The following is a 21,100-nucleotide window of genomic DNA, read 5'->3' as shown; positions in this document are numbered from 1 at the left end:
GAAACCAGCCCAGGCCGAGCGGCGGGCGCCCCGGCGGTGCCGGGAGCAGGGACCGGCAGAGGGACCTCCGGGCGGCGCGCACAGCCTGTTCACACCAGCACCGCGCTCAGCGTCCTCTCCAGAGGGCGCTCGGCAGCCAGTGGCACGCGGTGTGCTGAGCCCACGCTGGCCGCTGCCGGGGCAGGTCCAGGGAGGAGCCTGCTGGGAGGGGCCCCGCCTGGGGCCTGGGCTGAAGGCTCGCACGCTGGGGCAGCCGAGCGGCTGAAGCTTGGTGGGGCGTGTGGCTGACGGTGAGGCGGCGCCTGTGCGGAGTCCGTGCTCAGGTCTCGAAGTACTTGTAGATCGCCGTCACGTACAGCATGACGCTCTGCCAGTCCGGCCGCTCCGTGCGCACCATCTCGCTGATGTCCTGGCAGAGGGAGAGGCCTGCTTAGGGCTCTGCGCCGCTGGGCCCATCACCGCCCGAGGCCTCTGGTCTGGTCCATCCCCCCCGCCTCCCGATCCCCAGCGCGCCTCCTCCCGGCGTCAGCGCGTTCCCTGCCTCGGGGGCACCTCCCCTGAGGAGAGCGGGCGCTTCCGGACAGAAAGGGGCCCGCGGGGGGGGGGGCTCACCAGGGTGGACTTGATGCCGACACTCTCCGCCGCCTGGAAGGCCAGTGTGAAGTTCCTTCGCTGCGAGAGAGACTGCGCGTTGGCAGGCGCCGGGCAGCGGCCCCCACGTGCCGCCACGCACACAGGGAGGGCTCAGGGCCCTGACACGGGGTCGGCCAACACTGCCCTCTCCGCTACTCCCCACCCACAGCCCTCAGCCACCCGAACCCCAGCAGCTGGAGAGAAACAAGAAACCCGTTCAGGGTGCGCTCCCTGTGGGAGCCTTCAAGGCTGTCTGAAGGGCATGAGGGGCTGGAGCTGGGGCGCGGGGGCCAGAGTCCGCGCGCACAGCCGGTCCCGGCCGGAGCGTCCTCACCTTGTCCTGGCTGTTGAGCTCCTGGTAGGGGATGTGCGCCGGCAGGTACGTGTGCAGGAGCGCGCAGAAGGCCAGCCCGTCATTCCAGCTGCTGCTGAAGTTGGTGATGTCGATGTTCTGCAGGAGGAGGAGGAGGACAGCACATGCAGCACCTGGCCTTCCCGGAGCGCTGAGGGGGTCTGAGACCCCGTGGCCTCCGGGCCCGGGCAGGGCAGGCCACGGAGCCGTGACTGGCCTTCCTCCCCCACCCTCACCCTCAGATCGCCGCCATGGGTGGCAGACAGTGGAGCCGCCCGCACCCCAGGAGGAGCCTGGGCACTGGGAAGAGGGTCCCTGCTCTTCCTCCCCATCCGGTCCCGGGAAGCAGCCAGCGGGGGCGGGTCCAGCCCAGTGACCTGTCCAAGGTGCCGGGCGCAGCAGGGGGACAGGTGTGGGAACGTGTCACGTGCCTCTCACACGCACCCGGGGCCGCGCAGGGGGCTGGGCGGAGGCCCGGGGGCACAGCGGATCTGGTGATGGCTGGGACTCGGCCCAATCCCCAGCCCGACCGGCTCTCCTCTCCCCGACGGGCCCTCACGAGAGCCGGGGCGGCGGGCGGCGGTGCCGGGCCGGGCAGGGAGCCCTGGGAGCCGCCGGCGCTGCACGGCAGGCAGCGCACACTGAGGATCCAGCCTCGCCCCTGAGGTCACGTTCGCTGCCGGAGGAAAACAAATCTCCACTTCCTGCCGCGGGGCCCGCTCCGGCTCCTGCAAGGCAGGCGTCTCTGGCAGAGCCGCCTACGTGCCGGGCCTCACCGCGCCTCGGCCCGGCTCCTGCATGAGAGGAAACCGCTGCCCCCTCCCAGGGGGAAGCCCAGCCGTGCCCAGCTTCCTCCAGACGCCCGGCCGGAGCCCTCGGCCGAGAGCGCTGTGCTGCAAAGCACGGGAGCCACTGGAGAAAGAGGAAACCGGGCTCCTGGGGCTCCCGGGGGTAACCCTCAAACCTGACAGCCAGACGCCGCATCAAACCAGCTCAGCCCCCGCTCAGCCCCACCCTGGCCGGGACCAGCCCTGCCCCGAGGCTGCGGGCGGCAGACCGGGCATCCCACCCAGCAGTCGACAACGAGGCCTGCCAGCACCAAGCCCAGTGCGGTCTGGTCTCCGAGCTGAAGCAGAGGGACTGGGACGGTCTGGGCACGAGGAGGGAGCGCGTGTGCGGTGCCAAGGACAGCGAAGGGGCCACGCAGAGCCAGCCGGGCGGGGAGAGCGCTCGTAGGACGCAGCGCCATCGGGTGCTGAGACACCCCGGGGGCACCCCGGCTCCCGGGTGCGGGCCTGAGGTCTCGAACTTGGGGGGGCTGTGGGGGGGACAGATGTGGTGACTGAAGCAGCGTCAGGTGAGGGCACCTGGGGACAGCGGCGTGAGCGGGAAGGGGCCTGGGCCCAGCCCCCGGCACTGCAAGGTGAGGCCGTGCAGGAGGGCCAGGGGCAGCCCCTCTCCACAGGAACCCTGTCTTCCCAGGAGCACCAGGAGCGGAGGCGGAGAGCTCGAACGGCAGCAGCATCCATCGCGCTGCGGGAGGACAGGTCTGCACAGTGCCCTCCATCAGGCAGCACCGGGAGCCGTCATCAAGGGGAGCGAGCGCCGCCCGCCTGTGAGCACAGCCGCCCCGCCCTGAGGCTGAAAGGCCGGTAACGGCTTTATGACCGTCCTGGGGACTCCCCCAGTGTGTTCACTTAGGGCTGCGCAGGCCGAGGAGGAGCCCGTCTGCCCCACGTGCTCCCCCTGAACCCCAGCTTCTGGGCAGGCGGCGGCCCCTCTAGAGTGAAAGGGCCTCAGGGCCAGAAGCTGGCCGAATGCGTGCGTGCGTGCGGGGACTGCCCCAGGGGAGCTGTGCTCCTCCCACAGGCAGGGCGCTCCGGGTGCGGGCTCACTCTTTCTGGAACTACAGCTGAGTGCGCGGTCGGCCCACCGGAAGCTCCTCACGGGGACACGGGTCTCCATGCCTTAGTCCCGGTCACCCAGGCCTCTCTGCCGCCCACGGTCAGCCCGTGTCTGGATCCGGGCACAAAGGACTGTGACATGCGCCAGAACACAGGCCAAAAAGCTCTCAGCAGGCAGAGCGCACATCCGCCCCGGCTCCCGGAAGTGTCCACTGCGTGGCCCACAGGGCAGCGGCCGCGGCCGGGTCACAGGGACAGCTGCTGTCCGCACGCGCATCGGAGCGGAGGCTGGCACACCGCGGCCCCGGGGCCCTCCGCGGAGCCCAGGGGCGGGACAGCCCTCCTCCTGTCACTCAGACCGGACGCTGCCCGCTGTGGCCTCCGGCGGCCCGCAGGTGCCGCACTGGCGCGGAGGCGCGGGGAGTGAGGCCAGGAAATCTCTCTCTCTCTCTCTCTCACACACACACACACACACACACGCGAGCGCGCGCCATAACCGTCTGAGATGTCTTCATTTGTCTGCCGTGCAGTTAAGGGCCACAAAATCCCCAAATACCACACGTGCTGTAAATAGGACCAAGTCCTCCCTATTTAAGGAAACGCCGCTCCACGGGCAGCGCGCGCGGCCAGGGCCGTGACTCATCGCCGCCAGCACGCGCGGCAGCCCGTCCGCAGCCAGGCGGGCCCTTCCCACGGCTGGCACCCAGTGACCCCTCGGGGGCGGGTCCCACACAGGCCGGCCCACAGTCCCAGCTGGCAGGTGAGGAGCAGGTGGAGGTGCCGAGTGGGAGGGAGGGACGGAGGAGGGTGCTCTGCTGAGGGGGCGGTGCAGGGTCTGAGGGACAGCTCATCTGGAGCGGGCCGGGCCCTGAGTGACGCTAACGCAGACGCCGCAGGCCGGGGGCAGCACCGAAGCTGCGCGGTGCCAGGCCGCGTGCTGCAAATGGCAGACGCGCTCTGGCTGCAGACCTGAGGGCGTCTCCCGGGGACTTCCCCTTCTGACGCTGAGCCATGCTCTGCTCCAGGTCAGGGAAGGGGCGGGGACACGTGTCCGGGCCCCGCATCGTGAGGTCCGAGTGAAGAGGGAGGAGGAAGGAGCCAGGGCACCAGCCCGGGTGGGCCCAGCCCTGCAGACAGAGTCCCGCGTCTTGTGTCCCTGGAGCGCGGGAGCCGGGGGGCCATTATGATGGGGTGAGGGGGGCTCTGCTCCAGGAGGGACCCAACCGACAAGCGCCACTTTCTCTGGGCCCCGACAGCCTGAGCTCGCAGCCGAGGCAGGACCCCGAGCCAGGACGACGGTGCGGGGCTCCGGCCAGCCTGGGGTCGCCCGTGATCCGAGGGCGGCCACCGGGCAGAGAAGCAGGGGAGGCACGGCCGCTGCACGGAGGCGGCTGCATCGGGAGGCGTGCCCTCAGGAAGGTGCGCTGGTTCTAACCCACCAGGAACGTGTGGCAGAGGAAACGGCGAACGAACATCTAAAAGAGGGAGCGCACCTGCCACCGCCCACCTCCCTTCTCGCCGAGCCCCACACTCGCTCAGCTCTCCTCCCGCGGTACAGCCAGCGAGCGGGACCAGCCCTCCCCGCCCCGGCCGCCCGGCCACGCGGAGCCTGCGGCCTGTCACGACGGGGGACGGGAGCATGTCCCACGGCCGTGTGGGCACTTCCTCCCGCCAGACTGGCTTTATCTGGCTTAGTTTACATGCACGGCGGTCACAAGCCCTTTCTGTCGGCCTCCTGGGTATAAAGCACATTCGCATGCAGCTGGAGAGGGGATCGGGCCGGCAGGAGGGACCCGGGGCAGCTGAGAGGAACAAAGGCCCCTCAAAGCCGGCTCTCAGAGCACGGCACTGAGTGCTCAGCACTGCACACAGGAGGCACGAAGACAGTTAAATTTGCCCAGAAAAAGGTGTAACTTTTAAAGGCCTAGAAATATTGTTTCAGAAATGATTCTGAAAGTCCCTGAGGGCCAAGGCCATGCTCTAGACTGCAATTATTTCTCTCCTTGTATTTCCTGACCTCTCTGTGCACAGCTAAGTGTCAGAGTTCATGACTGACTTAGAGCAAGAAAAAAACTGGAGTAAGATTGTCACCAGTTCGGATGCTGAAGGAGAGTGTGCGTCACAAAGACACGTCCGCCGGGGGCCCAGGCCAGGTTTTTAAAAATCACCCTAAGGTCCTGCCAAGTCTGTGTCACGTGGTAGCTTTCCGGGCCCTTAGAGAAGGGACAGCGGCCGCCGGGCAGACTGAGTGTCTGACAAACGGCCGTGACGACAGACGCTGGCTGTGCCTCCCTCCCACCCCGGGGCCGCCCGACAGCAGCACGTGTGGCTCCCAGGCTGGTCCTAAGGGGGCGCCGGGCCCCTGGAGGAAGCCAGCACCTGGAGGCAGTCCGGGCCGCAGGGAGAGGCTGCGTGTGGGTTCCGGTCACAGCGCAGCGACAGTCTCAGCAGCCACAGCACCTGCCACACACGCGAGGGTGCGAGTCCAAGACGGTCTCACCCTCAGGGCCTCGCCTGACCTGAGTGAGGACTGAGCTGTCCCCACACACCCCCGCAGTCACAGAGTTATGAGTCAAACAGATGCCACCCCTAACGGCACCCACCCCGGGGGTGGTGGCGGTACAGCAGTGGGTAACCGGCCGCCTCCTTCCTCCTGGACCTAAGGGCCATCTGTAAAGGAGCTACAGGTGAGTCCTGGACAACCTGTCCACCCCTGAGGGCGGCCCCGTGAGGGACTGGCTCCAGGGTCCCCGAGGATACCAAATCCACGGGTGTTCAAGTCCCTGTACAAAAACAGCCTCTATCAGTGCAGAGTCAGCGCCCTGCATTTATTGGAGAGAGAAAAAATCCGAGAATAAATGGAGCCCCCAGGTAAAGCTGTGGTGTCAGGTTAACTGTACAGTCCCCCTTCCCTGCATCCTCTGATGGTTAATCTCCTCCCCGTAATCACAGGTCGAGACAGCAATGCAGCATCCTTACAAATCACCTGAGCTTCCCAAGCGGCCTCAGGCCAAGCCTCAGCACGAAACAAAATGAGCCTGTCAGGTCCCTCTCCCCGCAGACGGCACAAGCTGTGGGCTCCCATCCCTCGGGAGGCAGCGCAGGGCAATCAGACTCTGCGGTGTGGACAGCACACATAGACTGGCATCGGTTATTTGACAAAGACAGCTCCAAGGTTCTGCCTTCAGCAAAAAACATTAAGAACTGAAAAATGTTCCTTCTCTGATTTCTTTCTCAGCATCATTCACAATAAACACGGGACTCCCCTCAGTCCGAGGCCCGGTGGGGAGGCAGGTGGCTCAGTGGAGCCCGGAGCCAGGCTGAGGGCACTTGTATGACCTCAGGTAAGCACGCCACTTCATAAGATAGCCACTTCACTGAGAAACAACTTATGGACAAAACTCATCTGTGTGAAGCGTACACCTCACTGCACTGTGTGCGCCCACGGAGTGATGGCTACAAGCAAGACACACAGCATCTCCATGGAGACTGCACTGCTGTCCAGTCCAGCCTCTGCCGGCAGCTCAGAGGCCACCATTTCCGAGCGTCTTTCCAGACGCTGGGCCCGGGGTGTAGCTCTGAGAGGTGGTCACCGGATGCTGTCCCTCCACTGTGCGCACCGGAGGGCTCAGCCGAACGGGCTCTGCTCCCTGGGCCCCGGCTGAACTGCAGGCTCTGGGTGAGATGTCCTGTCGCTAGGCACAGACGGGGGCACAGGCGGGGTCACAGACGGGGGGACCGCAGTGGTCTCAGGGCCCCGGAGACAATGTGAGCTCCGAAGCCACACAGGAACGGGTGGGCCCTGTCTGGCCCCTCTGCTCCCTTTGTCCAGGGATTTGTAAGTCCCGGACAGTGGTATTTACAAACAATAAGGCCTTTCTGTATGGAACTTACTTTCCATGCAAAGTGACAATGTAAGATTAAAAAAATTAGACTTGATTCAGATCAGACCCTTATCTATGCTCGCAGCTTTAGGCGGTTATTTTAGCGCTGGGAGCGTCTGAGCCTGAGAGTCCGGTTAGAGGGGAGCTCGCCCAGCAAGCCTGGCTGGCTGAGGAGTCCGAGCACTTTCTCTGCACTGTGGTCCCTGGCAGCACCCCGCTCTCCCGGCTTCCGCTCTCCCCTCGCCCGCTCTAACTGGGAGAGAGGGGAGGCCGGGGGAGGGCACTCTCCGTGCTTTCCGGAGGGAGACGGAGGAGAGGGAGCAACAGAAGGAACCCCTGGAAACCCGGGGACAGTCACAGGTTGGACAGACGAGGGGAGGGGCCGCGTATGCAGAGGATGCTTCTCCGTCCCGTCCCCACTCCAACCCCGGCACCCGGCGTGCAGTGCCAAGAAGAGTCAGAGGAACCTGCGCTTTGGGGGCCACCGCCCCAGGGAGGAGAGCTCCCCTGGGGGGTTCACTCTGCCCAGAAGCAGGGAGGCCGGGAGCCAGGAGGCAGCGAGGGGTGTGGGCAGAGCACGGGCCGGGCTCCAGGGCAGACACCAGCGAGTACCACACGCACTTCACCGGCTCCTAAGCGACCCTCCTTCCCTCCTGCTTGTCCGCAGACTGTGTCAACCGAAGTGAGGACCGAGCTATTTTTACCGGCCACCAGTCCTGACTGTGACTCTTCCGTCCACAGGGACACAGGCTGAGGGGGACTGAGGACCAGCGCCCCTCTGCTGTCGCCTAGAGAAGGCGGTCAGACGTTCAGAAAGGAGCCTGTGGGGGAGCCCAGGCCACCGGCCACTCCCTCACGTCACATGGCCCTGGACACACCTGTCCCCAGGCCAGGCCACGGCTCCGGAGACCACCGAGAGCAAGCAGACCACGACGCACGGCTCCCGCCGGCCCCTCGCGAGGCTGCCCTCGCTGCCTCTCTTCTTTGAGTAAAAATAACGTTGCTGAGGCCAGAATTAGAACACAGAACCGCTGGGGCTCGTAACACAAACAATCGAACACAGATAACAGCACAGACAGAGGACGGGAAGGAAGTACATTAGAGAACACTCGTTTACCAAAGTCAGTCAGAAAAACCTCAAGAACACTGGGATTCTGGCTCCACTCGTCTGCACTGAGAAATACACAATCTTGCCACGGCCAGTTCGGTTCAGTGGGTAGAGCATTGGCCCAAGGGCCGGGGGTTCGATTCTGGTCAAGGCACGGACCTCCGTTGCAGGCTCAGTCTCTGGCCCGGGTTGGGGCATATGCAGGAGGCAGCCAATCAATCTACGTTGATGCTTCTCTCTGTCTCTCCCCCTCCCTTCAGCTCTTTCTAAAAAATCAGTAGAAAAATATCCTCGGGTGAGGATTAACCAAAAAAAAAAAAAAGGAAAAGAAATACTAAATCTTTTCTCAGCCCAAGCACCGAATAAATCTCTCAATAAAACTGTATATTCTTAATGCCTATTTGAGATTAAATTACCTCGGGCAGTACTAAAAACTTTTGTTCGTTTATTAAAACTCTTTTGTACTAGATTGCTTTCATTATCCTTCGTATTAACTCATCCATTTCTAGGCCTGGCATTTTATCAGAAAACAATGCTGTTTTTCATCTGAAAGGAAAGCTCTCTTAAATTAACGGCTAAAGGCTATAAGAGAAGCTGTTAAATGTGGAATTTAGGTTTAAAAAGTTTCCTGGAAGTATACATTGTTTTCTTCTTTATCTAGCTATTCTCGTACGAAGGACCGAGTCCTATCAATCCCGAGGAGCGGACAGAGAACTGCAAGCGGCTCCTGTGGGAAGCGGACATTGCCGAGGTGATGAGCAGGCAAGTGGACTGTCATGTCCTCTGCGAGCTCAGTTATCAGGGTTAATCGCATATTTAAATTAAATGTCAATCTCAGGACTGTGTGTAAACGGAGGTACGGATTTTCAAACACAGTGACAGAACTGCGGGCTGTGAGGGATGCGTGCACCTGCGATAAAGCTTCCAGGAGTCATTCATCCTCCTGGGGGTCAGCCCCCGGCTGTGAACCTGACAGTGAGCCGGACCGTCCCGGCTGGACAGGAGTGCCTTCGTGCTCTGAAGCAGCAGCCAGCAAGTGGCAGGCCACAATTTAAGAGAAAAATGCATTTGTCAGATAAAAGGCCAGCTCACAGGGCTTGTTTCGTAATGGATGGTTAATGAGATTACAGTGATTAGTGCAATTATTTTAGGATGACTCTGAAGAGAGTTAAAGGAGACGACCCGGTATTAGGGAATCCATCTCCGTCGATTAGACAGCTCGGAGACATAAAGCATGCGTGGCCGCGCACGGCGGCTGCACATGGGGCCTGAGGGACATCCGTGCCGCTCGGCACGTACCCGCTCTGCCTGCGAGCGAGCAGTCACCGGCCCCTCCTGGAGCCGGGGCTGGAGCCGGGGCTGGCTCCGGAGGGTGGCCGCGCTGAGCCACGTTCACAGCGCGAGGAGGACAGGGCCCGGGCACGTCTCCTACAGCTCTGGACCAAGTAAGAGCGCAATCAGCTACGCCTTCAGTTTAAAACGGTTCCGCGTCTGGAACACCCCGTTTTAACTCACGGCCCTTACGTAAAGGAACCGGCTCCTGGTGGCTTTTAAACAGCAGAACATGTATCTGTCTCACAGGAAACAAGAGCCAGACAAACACACACCCTGTGTCACCACAGAAGTGACCATGGGAGGCGATCAGGGGGAGGGGACCGGGTTTGTAGTGAGACTGTCCAGTGTACAAACACGTAAACTACTCTGTTTCATGTTAATTTCCTCCTGCAAAGTGCGTACCCAGTAAATGAAAAAAAATTACTTATTGATGTTTTTAAGTAAATGAGTTATGTGCATTTTTCTAACCTAACACAATTTACCTTAAAATCAGACTCAGAATTCAAGTGGGAAGGCACCACGCTTAGGTAAGTCACTGATTCGGCACTGGAGCGCCTTAGTCACTCGTACACTGAGCTCTCTAACCACCTGGCGGCCGGGCGGGCACACACAGCAGCGGCAGAGAGGCGATCCCGGTTTGGTTACTGCAGTGACTGCCGTGCTGCTTTCTCAGCCACCGCAGCTCCGGGCTCCGATGTCCCACCCCGCGCCGGCACCACGGTCTCCTTCCGGCTAATGGACGCGGAGACACGGAGGCACAGCAAACCCTCACTGACCACTGTGCCTTCTGCGCATTCACGCCCTGCAGTCCACTGGCTCCTCAATCCTCAGCGGACAGAGACGCAGCCTGAAGCCATCCAATGCGTCCACAGGGGCTGACGGACGGCAAGCCTCAGTCTGCTCCTCCACCACCCCGTCCCTCTTTGGCACAGAAAGTGCTACGGCTCGTCATTCTGGTGAGATGAGGGCTGATGAGACCAGGACTACACAGAGCTCAGTTCCCTTCTCACGCTGTGTTTCTGTGTGGCTGCAGGCTGGAAGCCTAACTGAAGTCACACGTGCAGACATGGCTCACACTGTGTCCTAGCGGTCCAGTGGGTGCGTGCAGAGGTGTGCAGACGAGGGTTTCCTCTCCAACACCGTACAACAGCACTTACAATGAGATAGGAAAGGGGAGAGAGACACACACACAGGGGGACAGGGCAGCTACTAAGATAATCCAGATGTGAAGTGATGAGGGCACAGAGACGACAAAGGAGGAAGGAAAAGTCTATGGAAAACTCAGCCAAAAGGCGGCTCCAAACATAATGAGTAAAATATTAGCTTAACGGAAAATAGACATGTTTTTACCCAGGCCAGAGGAGAGCCCAGCCTGAGCGGCTGCTGGAGCGGAGCACGCTGGGCCGGGCTGCCGGGGCCGGGCTGCCGGGTGTGTGTGTGTGTGTGTGTGTGTGTGTGTGTGTGTGTGTGTGTGTGTGCGCGCGTGCGTGTGTTTATGGACCCACCGAGTTCAGGGCCGGCTCCTCCCGTCTGCGGGGGCACGGGCGGGGGCACGGACGGGGGCACGGCCCGCCCACGTGGGACAGAACACGCGTGTTACCTGGTAGCCTTCGGTTTTCTTCTGACACCACTTCAGCAAGGCGTTCCTCTTGGAGCCGCCGTACTCTCGGGCCAGGGCGGAGAGCGGGTCCTTCCTTTCTTCCCTGCGGCGGGAGAAGAGACCGGAGCTGGGCACGAGCTGAGCGCCACAAAGCAGACACCAGCCACAGCAGGCAGCGCGGGTCTGCGCGCTGGGACAGGGCAAACCACACGCCCAGGCGCCCGCCGGCAGGGCGCACTTCCCATTCGTTTCCTTTCCCTCGGTTTCCCAGGGTCCCGGCCCCGGCCCCCGGCCTGCTCTGCCTCTCTGTGCCCATCCCTCCGTGGCCACACCAACGCCCCATTCGTCTTCTCGTACGTGCACTCCGGGGCGGGCTTTGACAATCGAGCCTGCCCTCCCTCCCCACTCCTGCCCTCCAGGCCCCACTCAGAGTCCACTGTTCCAGTCTCCCTAACACTCCCCCGCTCCCCAGTACGCGAGTTTCACAACACTAACTTGTGTTCAACCATTCTCTAATCAAAATCCCAAAACAGAAACACCAGCTGCTTGGGAAAGAAACTCTTTTACTTTTTTCCTTTCAATATATTTTTATTGATTTCTGAGAGGGAGAGGGTGTTAGAAACATCAATGATGAGAGAGAATCATGGATTGGCTGCCTCCTGCATGCCCCCCACCCCCAAACACACACACTCGGGTTCAAGCCCACAACCCAGGCACGTTACCCTTGGCTGGAATTGAACCCGGGACCTTTCAGTCTGCAGGCCAACACTCTACCCACTGAGCCACACCAGCCAGGGCCTGATTTACCTTTTACTTCTAGGCCATTTTACCCAATTCTGAGCGCCGAAGAGGAAGTCAGCAGAGCTTCCTAACACTCAGAGGAAAAAGTCTGGGCCTGAATGCAGGGCGGAGGGGGGGGGAGAAGCGGTCAGTGGCGGCGCCCTACCTGATGCGGCTGCGGGTGGTGGGCGTCACAGAGGCCGTGGGGGACGAGGACAGGGAGAGCTGCGGGGGCGTGGTGCCCATGGCCATGAGCGAGGCTGGCGACGCGCCCTCGGACGCGGACATGTCCCGCTTCATCTCTTCGCTGCTTCGCCGAGACACTGCAAACAGCCGTTCAGCGTGTTAGGGCAAAACACACACATCACCGGGGCTCTGAGACATTTCTCAGACAGGCCCGAGAGCAGAAATTACTGCCCAGGCGGGAAAGGCACGATTCTTTATCTCAGTGAAAGAATCTCTCTCTTCACTTAAACGCTGTCAGAGTGGACAGCAGTTGGGCAGATGGGGTGGGACACACAGGAAAGGAAAGAGCGCCCAGGACCTGAAATACGCACGGCGCCCCCTCGGCCGGGTGGCAGGCAGGGGGTCTCACCGCCCTGTGCCCGCAGCGCCCAGCGCACACAGGAAGGGCTCCGGGACGTTCGTCTGATCACGAACACCCCAGAAACGGAAGGCTAACAAAGGCAGTGCTTGACAGCTCCTATTCGCCAATAAAATCGCCGTGATCCTCTGAAATTAGCCAAACACTGTTCAAGGGACAGGAAAGAGACACTGAATTCTGGGTCAGACCGTGTTTTAAAAACCATCCGTCAATGAGACAGATGATCAGAAGGTGTCAAGTCAGCGACTGAAAAACAGAATCATCTGAGAAGCCCCACTTTGCAAGCCGGGCCCAGCAGGAGAAGGACAGAAAGTGCTGGGACCTGATGGAAGTGCCACCGCGGCCGCTGACAGCCGAGCCGCGTCGGGGCGGCGTCTGGCAGAGCGCGCCGAGCGTGAGCTGGCGGGGTCTCCGCCTCAGAAGCTCGGAGCCGAGGGCCACCCTCCGTGGCCTGGAGCTGCTGCAGCAAAACCACGAGCACCAGGCCCCCGGGCGGGGGAAACGGCTGCCCTTGTCCTGGTTAACCCTTTGTCGGTAATCTCGGGATAAGCACAAGCAGAAAACAACACGGCCTCAGAAAAGTGATGGCAGCTGCTTTCTCATATTACAGGACCTTATCAGAGTAATACTGCACTTACATATTCCGACAAAGTATTATCATTATTATTGTCTTTTTTTTCAACGTGAGATCAAACCCATAAGCCTTCAGTGAGGGGGCCGGCACTCTAACCACTGAGCCATGGCCAGCGCTAACAAACACTTTTTAAAAAATATATATATTTTATTGATTTTTCACAGAGAGGAAGCGAGAGAGGGATAGAGAGTTAGAAACATCGATGAGAGAGAGACATCGATCAGCTGCCTCTTGCACCACCCCCACTGGGGATGTGCCCGCAACCAAGGTACATGCCCTTGACCGGAATCGAACCCGGGACCTTTCAGTCTGCAGGCAGACACTCTATCCACTGAGCCAAACCGGTTTCGGTGCTAATAAACACTTTTAAAATGAATGGAACTATTCAGTTTGGTTGGGGGTTTTGTGTGTGTGTGTGTGTGTGTGTGTGTGTGTGTGTGAATCAGGGCCATAGGATTTCTATAGAATCTGAAAGCTACAACAGAGGAAATCAGGGGGGAAAATAACCCAGGAGCTAAAAGGCTTGGGAAGCTAGCTAGGTCTCAGAGAAAGCAGCAGCACCATCGCTGAAGCCCCCAGAGTCCCCGCGGAGGACGTGGCACACGAAGATTACCTGAGATGGCCTTGGCCGTCTCCATGGCGGGCACTCTGGGCAGCGCGGCCGGGCGGCTGGTGGAGGACGTCCTCAGCAGGTGCTCTGCAAAGCGGGCACAGTGAGGACCTGGCACTGGCGCCCCAGGCCCCAGGCGGCGGGAAGGGGGTGACGCCTCTCACCCCGCTCCCAGCCCAGCGCTCCACGGCTCCCACACGGAGCCGCTCCACAGACACGGACCCGGGAAAGCACCTCCCTCCGGGTTCCATTTCTAGGGATGGCACATCGGACCCGGACGCAAGTGCTTCCAAATCACCAGCTGCCACTTCCCTCTGGGATGCGATTCAACACTGGAAGATGCCTCTGGCATCTGGACCAACATGGCACAAACCACACCGAGGCCTGGCCCTGTGCCCACCGACAGCCATCCACACCCAGGCAGACCGGCCCGGAGGGAGCTGCTTAGAGGCCGGAGGGACCGCGCTCCCAGCGAGGAGGGAGGCCGCAGCGCACTGCAGGACACAGGCCGGCCGCGGCAGAGGGAGCGGAGTGGGGACAGGATTTCAGCAGAGACACGCAGGGCAGGCACGGGACTCCCTGGGTGAGAATGAGGTCCGCCTGGCTAACACAGGCTCCCGGGAAGCAGAGGCGGCGGCAGGAAGGGGCTGGGAGGGAGCGGGGCTGGCTGGCGAGGCCTGGCGGGTGGACTTCCGTCTGAGCGCAACAAGGAAGCCTGGGCACCTGAGCCCGGGCCAGGCCGCGGTCAGATACGGGGGCGCGGGGCGGGCCTCGCCTTGTCCCCCCTCCCCTGCTCTCCAAACAGGCTGGGGCGGAGCTCTGGAGTCCCTGGGCACGGGTGCAAGCTGTTCCCGTCTCTTGCCCGTCTCCCCGCCCTCCTGAGCTCGGCTGCCTGCAGGTCTAGGGAAACCAAACACAGACCAGCACACCCCGACGCGGCGACAAGCCGACCCGGCTGTGGCCAGGCCAGGCCCACAGCCCAGGGCGGAGATGGGCTCTGCCTGGTGGGGGTGGATCGGGGACGTGGGAACAGGAAGAGGAGAACCCCACCTTCAGGAAGACTATGGGTCTCAGGGAGCAATCAAGTCCCTACAGCAAACACTCCTTTCAAAGGAACAAGGTAAGCTTTCCCACAAGAAAAGGCCACTCAAACCTCTTTCTAAGAATTAACGACGTAGCCAACGCTCCCTCCTCTAACACCATGATGTCCGAAGTGATGCACGTGGCACTCTCTCTCAAGGCCAGCACATCTCCTATCTTAATATTTACTCTCTGAGCCTGAGGCACATGTGGCTGTAATTACTGCCTGGAGGGAAAGGATGAACTTCCTTTAAATATGTATATATATATTTCTATTGATGTCCGAGAGGAAGGGAGAGGGAGAGAGAGAGAAACATCCATGATGAGAGAGAATCACGGACCGGCTGCCTCCTGCCTGCCCCACACGGGGACCGAGCCCGCAGCCCAGGCCTGTGCCCTGACCGGGGATCGAACCCTGACCTCCTGGTTCCTCGGCCGATGCTCAGCCACGGAGCCAGGCGGCCGGAAGCTGACTTTTTAGTGAGACAGGACTTCCACGGCCGGAGCGATCACTTCCTCCTGGGCACGGACACACAGGCCTCTGCGCGAAAAGCCACAAGCGCACCCGGGAGCCGGAGCCCAGGGGAAGAGCACCATTCGCGCCCAGGCTGCAGACAGGAGAGCCGGCAGCAGTGGGAACACCAAGCACCGCTTTTCACTTTGATAAATTTCCCACGTTACCATTACGAAGCTGCTCATTTCCCTAAACCCTTCCTCTCCCCAGAACACAGCCAAGAAAGCGAAAACAAAGGCCTCGGAGACAATGAATCAGACGGTGTCAGCGGAGGTCGGGCCTGTCATGGCCACAGGCAGGCACAGTGTTCCTCCTCCGGCACCGCACACGGTGGGCACACCACCCAACGCAGCTCACGGGTGTGCTGCCGACCCCAGCCCCTGGCCGTCCTTCCTCACTGGCACTAAGCATCCACGTGGGACACGCACCGAGGAGCACGCGTTTCCTGGCCCCGAGCCCCCGGGCCGCTCCTCGCAGTCACAGCGGGACCTGCCGAGTGCTCCCACCGAGGAGCACGGGTGCTCAGAGGCACTGCTACGGCCGGAACCATCCGTCCACTGCAGAGCGGAGGCTCCATCGGTCCGTCCCTCCTCAGGAAACATCCTTGTGTTAGGGTGCGCGTGGCAGGCAGGAGAGAGCACACTTCACAGCCAGGGCCTGCCGCCAGATGGAGCTACTTAGTCCACGCACTAAACAGGAATCATTGGGTGCCCACCACGTGGCAGGCGCTGGGGTTGGTACAAAGGTCAGAGATGGGAAAACAGGAGGCAGGGAACTTGCCCTCCTGGAACTCGGAGTTTAGAGCAGAAGCCAGCCATTTAAGAAAGCATTCCAAGGCCCTCGCCGGGTTTGCTCAGTGGGTAGAGTGCTGGCCTTCGGCCTGACGGGTCACAGGCTCAATTCTGGTCAAGGGCGCATGGCCAGGCTGCGGGCTCGATCCCCAGTGGGGGGCATGCAGGAGGCAGCCAATTACTGATTCTCGCATCACTGATGTTTCTCTCTCTCTCTCTCTCTCACTGAAATCCATAGAAATACATTTTAAAAATGCAGCCTGGGAGGGAGCCCTGACCGCAAGGGGAAGAGACGGGTCCGGGCTGGCTGCGGGAGAGCTGCGGGAAGGCGGGCAGCCTTCACAAGCGGCTGGACCTCACCATCGGCCTCCCTTCTTCTGAGGAGCAGCCACAGCGAGGACAGCGATGGACACGGGGCTGGGAGTCAGAGCACCCGGGCCCACTGCTCAGTAATGACCTGACCTGCACTAAGAAGCTTTGTGAGGCCTCACTGTTAGCATCTGCAAAATGGGGTAACAATCCAGACACCCCAGAAGACTATGCACACACAGGGCCCAGCAACAGCAACTCTCTATCCTTACCAGGACGGACGAGGGAGCTGTCTCCCAAGATGCCCTTATTAATAACTAACCTCCCGTTTGTATTAAGACACATCATTAATAAACTCCTGATAGAGATGTATACCAGACTGACTGAGTCACGCAGGAAAAAGGAAGGACCCTGTAGTTGGCCGGAAGGGCCAGAATCACAGTGAGTAACGGAGGGGAAGCACAGCATCGCAGAGCGGTACCTTGCACGGGGAGTTCCCCGTAGTTTGGTCTCTTATCCGCCAGGGATGCCAGGGGTTTGGACGTGGAAATTGGTCCGCTTATGGAATGTCTCTGAAATCACAAGATAACATGGTCAGCGGTAGGTCAGGCCTGGAGCTGGGTGCACAAAGAAAGCAGCAGAGAGTAAACAGTTACAAATTTGCACAATCCCTTCCCAACTATAAGGCGGCGACCAACTCGCTTAGTGAGACACGCAGAACACCGGGGGGCAGGGCTGCACACACAGTGCGTGTCCGGGGCTGCTCACTCGCCGTTAGAGGGCTTCAGGTTAATACAACGGCCACGGCCACAATTCATCTCAATCACACCTGCTCACCAGCACGTTGGGGGATCCCACTGTACCTCACGTGGAAACACCTGCCCCCCCTCCCGCACTGACACGAGTGCAGCTGACTGTGGGAGGAAGGGCCGCCTGCGGATGCTGAGGCCTGGCTCGGGGCGCAGGCACTCACTCACCTGCATGGGGGAGACGGCGGCCGCAGGCGGCGTCTTCATTGGACTCGGGCTCAGGGGGGTTCGGGGCATCGCGGCCGCATTGGGGCTCGGTACTGGGAACACAAACAACAACGAGGGCCTGAGAAATGCCCCCGGGAGGCTGTGCGGGCCGACGCCGCCTCCCGGGACGCTGAGCGGAGGGACGAGGTTTGGTGTCGGACACGAGACGACAGGAACCACCTCCGTGCCCAGGGAGGACACAGTGTGAACAGCGAGAGGAAGGGCCAGGGCTGCCGTCACACACCGGAAGCTCCTAGGCACAGACAAGGCGCTCCAAGTCACAGGCCGTGTGAAGACACAGCTCTGCGAAGGCCAGGCACGGGTCTGAGACCGAGATCTCCGGGCTGAGGCGCCCCCAAAGCCCGTTAAAAACACCCTCAGGGAGCCGCACAGTGATTCTCTGAGTCTGATGGGACGCAGAGCGCAAGGCGACAGGAACATGGAGCCGGACCGGGGAACACGGGGCCCTCACCTTGGGACGCGCTGTCGAAGGACTTGATGAGGGTTTTGACCGTGGGGGTGGGCTCAGAGGAGGTGGAGGACCTTCTGCTCAGCCCCATGCCCTGCCTCAGGGCCGCCAAGTCTCTCTCCACAGCGTTCATGTAGTTGTACACCCGGCCTCGCTCCTCCTCCTGCCTGGAAACAGTATTGAAATCGGGGCATTTTACACACATACCAGACGATACAAACTCCCCCTCCCACTGAAAAGCATTAAGCGGTATCAGTTTAAAATTTAAAAAATGCTATCAGTTGAGCAGAGTAAACTGGGAGGTTTAATATTCTCATTTGCTTGGTAAATTCCAGGAAATGGTATTAAAATCTTTCTATCAGGCTATCCTAAGTACGTTAAGTAAGCATCAGTTTCCATTTTCATCGGAGTGAGTGCAAAGTGAGGACATGAGTGATCAATTAGCAATAAGACGGGAGGCGGGCGGGCCGGCCGAAACTCCGCTCCGAGCTGGGGACTCGGGGGCCTGGGCTGCTGAGGGGCCTGGGCCCTCGGAGCGTCTGGGAACTTCCAGCACGAACAGGTCACCCAGACTGGCTCTAGCCACATGCCACGCGCAGAGGAATACAGAGAAATGAAATCAAAGCACATGCTTTTAAAATAACGTTTAAAATACTGCTGCAGGCTCCAAACAGAATTTCTGAAAGGAAAAAACAGAGACTGAGCCCGTATCAGTAACACGAGTCTCCTGGATGCCCAGAGCGCCGATTGTGAGTCATCTAAAAATCAATGGCACTTCGTTCCTGGCCGGCTCCGGGCCTCTGAGCTAACACACAAGTTTTCATGGGGATGAAATTTCAGCTGCAGAGTTTGTACATGTCACGCAACTACCAAGCAAGTTAGCAAAAATGAAGCCAGTCCGTAGGAACATTTCTCATTTGGCTCTTTTTTTAATTATGTTTTCAAAAATTAAAAAAAAATATATTAGTAAGAACAGTAGTGTTTGAATATTTTTGCATATCTCTTCAATGTCTGGCTCAATAAAATACCGCTGGGTGCTCATTTCTTATACATCCAATCAATTGCGATGGGGAAAAAAGTAAGCTTTGCACAGATATGTAATTGGGAAAGGAAAGGAAATTTTAATGATATTGAAATCATTCTGGTTTTGTTTTGTTTTTTTAGATAACTGTGGCTATTCTTCCTTGATGGCACACCTAAATGCATTAAGTGATAATTACTTAAAAGTTAGCTGCTGCCTGCTGGCATGGCTCAGTGGTTGACCGTCGACCCATGAATCAAGAGGTCACTGGTTCGATTCCCAGGCAGGGAACAGGCCCAAGTGGAGGGCTCGATCCCCAGGGTGGGGCTTGCAGGAGGCAGCTGACCCATGATTCCCTCTCAGCACTGATGTTCCTATCTCTTTCTCCCTCTCCCTTTCCTCTCTGACATCAATAAAATGTAATTTAACAAAAGAACACACTCTGCCCTCCTCCAGGAGTGTGATTATGGACATGGACGGTTCTGGAAGGCCCGTGTGGATGCACTCTGTCACAGGTGCCATGCAGGAGGCCGGGAAAGTCGGACAACATCTACCAGCTCCACGCTCAGCCATTCCAGCGTCAAACCCCCCCCGTTCTCTCCATGCCACATGACAAAACTGGGGTGTACTGAAACATACGGTCACAACTGGACTCTCCAAGCATACTTGCGGGACTTTATTTCTTCCAGCTCCTTTGTGAGCTTCTCGTTTTTCTCCTGAGCCTCGTGTAGCCGGCGCTTCAGGTCCCCGATCTCCTCCTGGGCTTCCGACTTAATGTCGTTGGCAATGACCACTGCCGTCTGGAGGTCAGCCTGGAACTGCCGCCATTCCGCAGACTCTTCCTACGGTGAAACACTGAATTGTTATTTCCAACGGAGAGCAAGGAGAGCTTATTTAAAAACAATCAAGTGTGTTTACAATGAGGTTGCTGTAATGCACCGTCCTAAATGATAAATTTCTTTTAAATCCCAGAGAATTGCTATTACCTATAGCTAATAGATAATGTGATTATTATGGCTGAACTTCTTAACGAGGAGAACATTTTCTGGCTATCTGTCTACTGAGGCACCGAACATCCAAAAAGTGCTCAACAAATATCAGTGATGGTAACGTCATGTCTTCCTTCCTCATTCCAATTTCAAAGCAAGTCTTAGGCAAATAAACATACATAGTGCTTCACCTCTGAACAGCTCAGCAAGGTAGGTAAGTGATGTGTGAGCCACAGTGAAAAGTCAGAGTGAGACACTATAAATATCCTGACATCAAAAACTAACAGGGGAAAAACCAAAAGGAAAGGAAAAGGAAGAGGAAGTCAGAAGAGAAACACTGAACTCAACCCAGGCAGACACCATCTGAGGACAAAGAGGGAAGCTGAGGAGCTGTACGGCCCCCGCTTCCCACAGCCAGGGAGGATGCGGGTGTGGCTGGGGGAGCCTCCCCAGGGCACCACCTCGCCCCCTGCAGCACGGGCACTGCCGCTGCCCGCGGACCAGCTCCACAGAGACTCAAACAGCCTGCCGGAGGGTACGTCCCAATTAACCGCTAACCCCCCTTCTCTCCAAAAGACAGCACGTGCTTCTCAAACCCACCTTTTTATATAAATATTCTTACTGATTTCAAAAAGGAAGTGAAAGGGAGAGAGAGAGAAACATCAATGATGACAAGAGAATCAGCGATCGGCTGCCTCCCTCACGCCCTCCACTGCGGATGGAGTCCCCAAACCGGGCACAGGCCCTGACTGGGAATCCAACCGAGACTTCCTGGTTCAAAGGTCGATGCTCAACCACTAAGACATGCCAGCCGAGCTTAAATCCATCTTTCTAAAATTACCACTAATGAGTTCTAGTACATTCTTCCCCCCAGAATCTAATAACAGTCCCAATTTTAAATAATGGCATCTGCTTTCTGCTCCAAGCCTAGTGGGGTCAACATTATAACTGCATTTGATGCTTATCACGAACGTTAACGTGGTCAGTAACTACCCCAGGCTTGACTTTCAGAAAAGTCTGCTTTCTGACCCGGTAACACGTGAAGACCAAGCCTACCCGAAGCCTCCTGTGCAGGGTCTTGATCTCTCTTTCCATGTCATGTTTCTGGTCCTGGAGTTTCTTAACCGTGTCTGAAATGATCACAGAAGTGTTCATGTTTATTCTCCGAGGTGTACTCAAAGGGAATGACAAAAAGGGAGGAGGTGATTACATATGGCACTCAGAAACAGCCTTTTTATTTTAATACACAGCGCTGAAGAAAAAAGCCGTGTTTACTCCAAGGATGAACCAGTATTACTTCCTAGAGAAAATGTCAAGTTTAAATCAGTTTCTGGACCACTTCCTTCCTCAACGCCTTCATTCTGAAACAAGAAGTTCAGACAATCAATTGTTAGAAACACGCATATTATTGGCTCACACACAATCAAAACAACACCGGCTGCTATTTCAATGTGAACTTTTAATCAC

General features: G+C 58.6%; 1 protein-coding gene across 3 annotated transcripts in view; it reads right to left on the bottom strand.

Moving 5' to 3' along the window:
- Window positions 1-210: 210 nt before the first annotated feature.
- The window catches only part of SPECC1L (sperm antigen with calponin homology and coiled-coil domains 1 like), a 42,560-nt gene continuing 21,670 nt past the window's right edge, over window positions 211-21,100 (bottom strand). For 2 of the 3 annotated variants that reach the window (XM_036422936.2, XM_045576120.1), the window contains exons 6-16: window positions 20,690-20,763; window positions 19,311-19,486; window positions 17,627-17,790; window positions 17,116-17,207; window positions 16,620-16,710; window positions 13,448-13,531; window positions 11,763-11,919; window positions 10,817-10,919; window positions 968-1,084; window positions 613-672; window positions 211-409 (exon numbers count right to left, since the gene is read on the bottom strand). In XM_036422936.2, the coding sequence (XP_036278829.1) occupies window positions 320-409; window positions 613-672; window positions 968-1,084; window positions 10,817-10,919; window positions 11,763-11,919; window positions 13,448-13,531; window positions 16,620-16,710; window positions 17,116-17,207; window positions 17,627-17,790; window positions 19,311-19,486; window positions 20,690-20,763 (1,208 nt within the window). In that variant the 3' untranslated portion in view covers window positions 211-319. The remainder of the gene's footprint in view (window positions 410-612; window positions 673-967; window positions 1,085-10,816; window positions 10,920-11,762; window positions 11,920-13,447; window positions 13,532-16,619; window positions 16,711-17,115; window positions 17,208-17,626; window positions 17,791-19,310; window positions 19,487-20,689; window positions 20,764-21,100) is intronic. The other variant, XM_045576119.1, reaches the window with a different exon arrangement.

The sequence above is a fragment of the Pipistrellus kuhlii genome, unplaced genomic scaffold, assembly GCF_014108245.1.
Source record: "Pipistrellus kuhlii isolate mPipKuh1 unplaced genomic scaffold, mPipKuh1.p scaffold_m20_p_74, whole genome shotgun sequence".
Lineage (NCBI taxonomy): Eukaryota > Metazoa > Chordata > Mammalia > Chiroptera > Vespertilionidae > Pipistrellus > Pipistrellus kuhlii.
This window is presented reverse-complemented; position numbering and strand designations above follow the sequence as displayed.